Source organism: Octopus bimaculoides, chromosome 16 (assembly GCF_001194135.2).
Source record: "Octopus bimaculoides isolate UCB-OBI-ISO-001 chromosome 16, ASM119413v2, whole genome shotgun sequence".
Lineage (NCBI taxonomy): Eukaryota > Metazoa > Mollusca > Cephalopoda > Octopoda > Octopodidae > Octopus > Octopus bimaculoides.
The window spans coordinates 38,970,773-38,974,558 of record NC_068996.1 but is presented as its reverse complement, the minus strand read 5'-3'; the positions used below and the strand labels follow the sequence as shown (position 1 = coordinate 38,974,558).

Here is a 3,786-nt window from a genome sequence, read left to right as displayed (position 1 = left end):
GGACGCATCCCCCCCCCAAGTGTCACCTGTGCCTGGAACCGGCCCACATTAAAAAGAACTATCCCCAGGACCAAAGTAGGGTCCTGGAACAGTTGGTTGTGGAAAAGCCCCTGCTCCTCCTCTGGAGGGAGAGATGGAGGTCGTTGAGGAGGTAGAGACCTCCCCGAAAAAAAGGGGGAAAAAAAGGAAGAAGGTGGGCAACAATGGTTGCTCACCGAAGGACCCTAAAGCTGCGGGAAGGAGGGATGATTCTCTGGTTAAAGCAGAGGAACCACCCCTTCCCATATCAAAGACAAGAAAAAAGAAGAAAAAGAATGGGACAATGCCTACAGTTAGCAGTAGACTGCCAGCATGCCCCGAAACCTCGTTGGTGAGAATTGTGCTACCAACAGAGGAAACTGTGGCCTCTCCCAATATAAATGAGGAATTTGTGATCTTTCTCAAGGGAGGTGCCGTAGAGAAATTTGTGAGGAATCTGGAAGGTCAGGAACAGGTGGTCCTGACCTGCATTGAAAGGCCAGATTGACCTCCACAGGTGACTGCGGAGGTCATGGAGGAAAATTATTTCTACTGAGTGACGGATTCCTTTACCAAGGACGAATATAATTATCTCTTATGGGACCCCGGCTTGCAATTGCAGGCTTGCCTGCAGGCGGCAAGAGACTTAATCGGGGAGGTAGAGTAAGAGGCCTTAGTGCCTCGATTCAAACCTGGAGATTGGTAAGAGGCTTAGCGCCTCAAGTTGAATATACTTTGCTGGACTTTTTCTATGATTGGTAAGAGGCTCAGTGCCTCAATTTGTAATTGTTGTAAGAGGTTCAACACCTCATTTGTGTTTTTAAAAAAGAACAATGTTATCGGGAAGTAACAATCAGTGGGCGTTGGCTGCTTCCCCCACCAACCATCTCTTTTTTCATTCCATCATCATCGTTGTGTCTGTGTCCAGCCCGCAAAGCTTCCATCTGTATTATGCCTTTGTGGTAAATGTAATGAAATAAAGAAGCTTGCTTCCCAACCACATGCTTTCAGGTTCAATTCCACTCCATGGTACCTGGGGCAAATATCTTCTACTATAGCCCTGGACCAATCAAAGTCTTGTGAGTAGATTGGTAGGTTGAATGTGAAAGAAGCCTGTTGTATATATTTATGAATGTACATCTATGTGTGTGTGTGTGTTTCTTTTATGTCTGTGTCTGTCCCCACCACTGCTTGATAGTGTGTCGGTTTGTTTATGTCTTCATAACTTAGTGATTTGGAGAAAAGACTAATAGAATAAATACTGGGTTTTAAAAACATAAGTACTGGGGTGGGTGTGGGGTGATTTGTTTGAATAAAATCCTTCATGGCAATGCTCCAGCTTGGCTACAGTCCAGTGACTGACATGAGTAAAAGATAAAAGATTAGATAGTAGGTGCATTAATAATTTTTTTCTTTTTTTTAGACAATGAATGTCCATTGTTGTTTTTCATTTATCTATCCCTATATCTGCAATGTAATTTTGTTAAATCAGTTGGATACCCTTTTTGCCCAAAACTGATAATGGAAAAAAAAACAGTGATTAAAAGCTTTTAGTATGAATCACAAGCTCTTAAAACATATAAGTATGTACACATATTATAATTTGTCATTGATTTTATAAGTGGGTTAAATGCTGAAAATATTGTAAACTTGACACAGTCATGTGTTTCTTTTTTTAGAAATTACTCCTCCGCTGTTGTTCACCGAAAATATAATTCCACCAACATGTCTCGTGCGATCCACCGTGGTCAGTTTATTGTCTTTGAAGGTATCGATAAATGTGGAAAAAGTACTCAAAGTCAAAAACTAAAAAATGCTTTTGAGAAAATTGGGAAGAAAGTTATCTTACAGAAATTTCCCAACCGTGAAACGCTTACCGGATCTATGATTGATAAATATTTAAAGAAAGAAGTAAATTATCCTGATCAATTCATTCACCTGTTATTTTCTGCTAACCGATGGGAATGTATGGCAGAACTGGAAAGAGCTCTCCATTGTGGCACATCTGTTATATTGGACCGTTATGCTTTTTCTGGGGTTGCCTACACTGCTGCCAAAGGTTCTCTTTCTGTTAAATGGTGCAAAGCACCTGACAGTGGTTTGTTAAAACCAGACTGTGTGTTCTTTTTGAATCTCCATCCTGAAATTGCAAATTGTCGAAGTGGTGCAGGTGATGAACGCTATGAGCAAGTTGAATTTCAAAAGAAAGTTTTGGAACAGTTTATGAAGCTAAAGGATGAAACTTGGAAAATTATTGACGCTAACGAATCAGAAGACAAAATCTTCAGTAATATTTATCAGTATGCATTATCTCTTAATAATCAAGAATTGACAAAGCTTTGGCTAACAGACTTTTAACAGGGATGGAAAATAAGTAATCATTAGTTCTGCATTTAATGTTTGTAACCAAAATTTAATAAATTGTAGTAAATCAGTGGTTAAATCTACAAAATTTCCTTATTTTCATTTAAAGTTTATGTAACAATCATCATGCACATTTAAATTTATGAAGTGGTTTCTACATAAATGACCATCTCTATTTGATTCATATGAATTTATATATTTTTTTGTCTGTTCATAAGATGTCAGCAGACAAAATAAAAAAAGAACAAACAATAATCCACTCTTAATTTGTTTTTCTTTGTTTGAAAATATTAATCTTTTTTTTTTTCAATGATAACTTGAGAAGTAAGGAGGGATTTAAATTCAATGAAAATAAAATATAGTCACAAATGTGGCTGTGTGGTAAGAAACTTGCTTCCCAACCAGATGGTTCTGGGTTCAGTCCCTCTAAGTGGCACTTTGAGCAAATGTTTTCTACTTTAGCGCTAAGTTGAACAAGGCTTTGCAAATTCATTTGGTAGATGGAAACTGAAAGAAGACCACTGTGTCTATACATGTATATGTGTGTGTCTTTGTCTCTGTTTGTCCCACACCACCACTTGTCAATTGGTGTTGGTTTGTTTATGTCCTTGTAATCTAGTGGTTCAGTAAAAGAGACTGTTAGAATAAGTACTAGACTTTAAAAAAGGAAAAAAAAAAAAAGTACTGGTGTTGAGAGGCTGGTTGCTGATAAATTCTTCTACTTTGTATGGGTATTTTATCCTATCTCAGCTGTTCTATCAGCATTTATGCATTTCAAAATAGATTATTATCTTATTTGTATCTCACAATACAAATTTTAATTTATAACTTACTTTTCTGAAATTAGGAAATGCAATTGTTTTATATATATATATATACTAGCAATCAATAATTCAAATTTGTTAATTTCATTTAAATTTCATGCAATCAAAATTACATTTCATGTAGTATGCCTGAAAAGTATCCCTTTTTTGAGACGGGTGGTATTAAAAACATAACTGAAGCATTGTAAATAATTTTTATTACCACACAGCCATATGCAAATGCAGTTGTGTAGTAAGAAGTTTGCTTCCCAATCACATGGTTTTTAGGTCAATAGATTTGCTAGATGGACACTGAAAGAAATCTCTATATCTTTTATTTTTTTTACTTGTTTCAGTCATTAGAATATAGCCATGCTGGAGCACTGTCTAGAAGAATTTTTAGTTGAAAGAATCAGCCCCAGCACTTATTTTTTGTTAAGCCTGGTACTTATTCTATCAGCCTCTTTTGCCAAATTGCTAAGTTACAGTGATGTAAACACACCAACACCAGTTGTCAAGCAGTAGTGGGGGACAAACACACACATGCACACACACACATGCACACACACACACACACACACACACACACACACACACATAT

General features: G+C 37.0%; 1 protein-coding gene across 4 annotated transcripts in view; it reads left to right on the top strand.

Annotated features, from left to right (window-relative positions):
* LOC106869946 (vesicle-associated membrane protein 7) overlaps positions 1 to 3,786 on the top strand; it is a 46,105-nt gene that overhangs the window by 14,358 nt on the left and 27,961 nt on the right. For 2 of the 4 annotated variants that reach the window (XM_014915885.2, XM_014915888.2), the window contains exon 2: positions 1,698 to 2,637. The exons of the other annotated variants lie outside the window; for them this stretch is intronic. In XM_014915885.2, coding sequence (XP_014771371.1) covers positions 1,698 to 2,376 — 679 coding nt within the window. In that variant the 3' untranslated portion in view covers positions 2,377 to 2,637. Of the gene's footprint in view, positions 1 to 1,697; positions 2,638 to 3,786 lie in introns of those variants that run through there. 4 annotated transcript variants of the gene reach the window in all.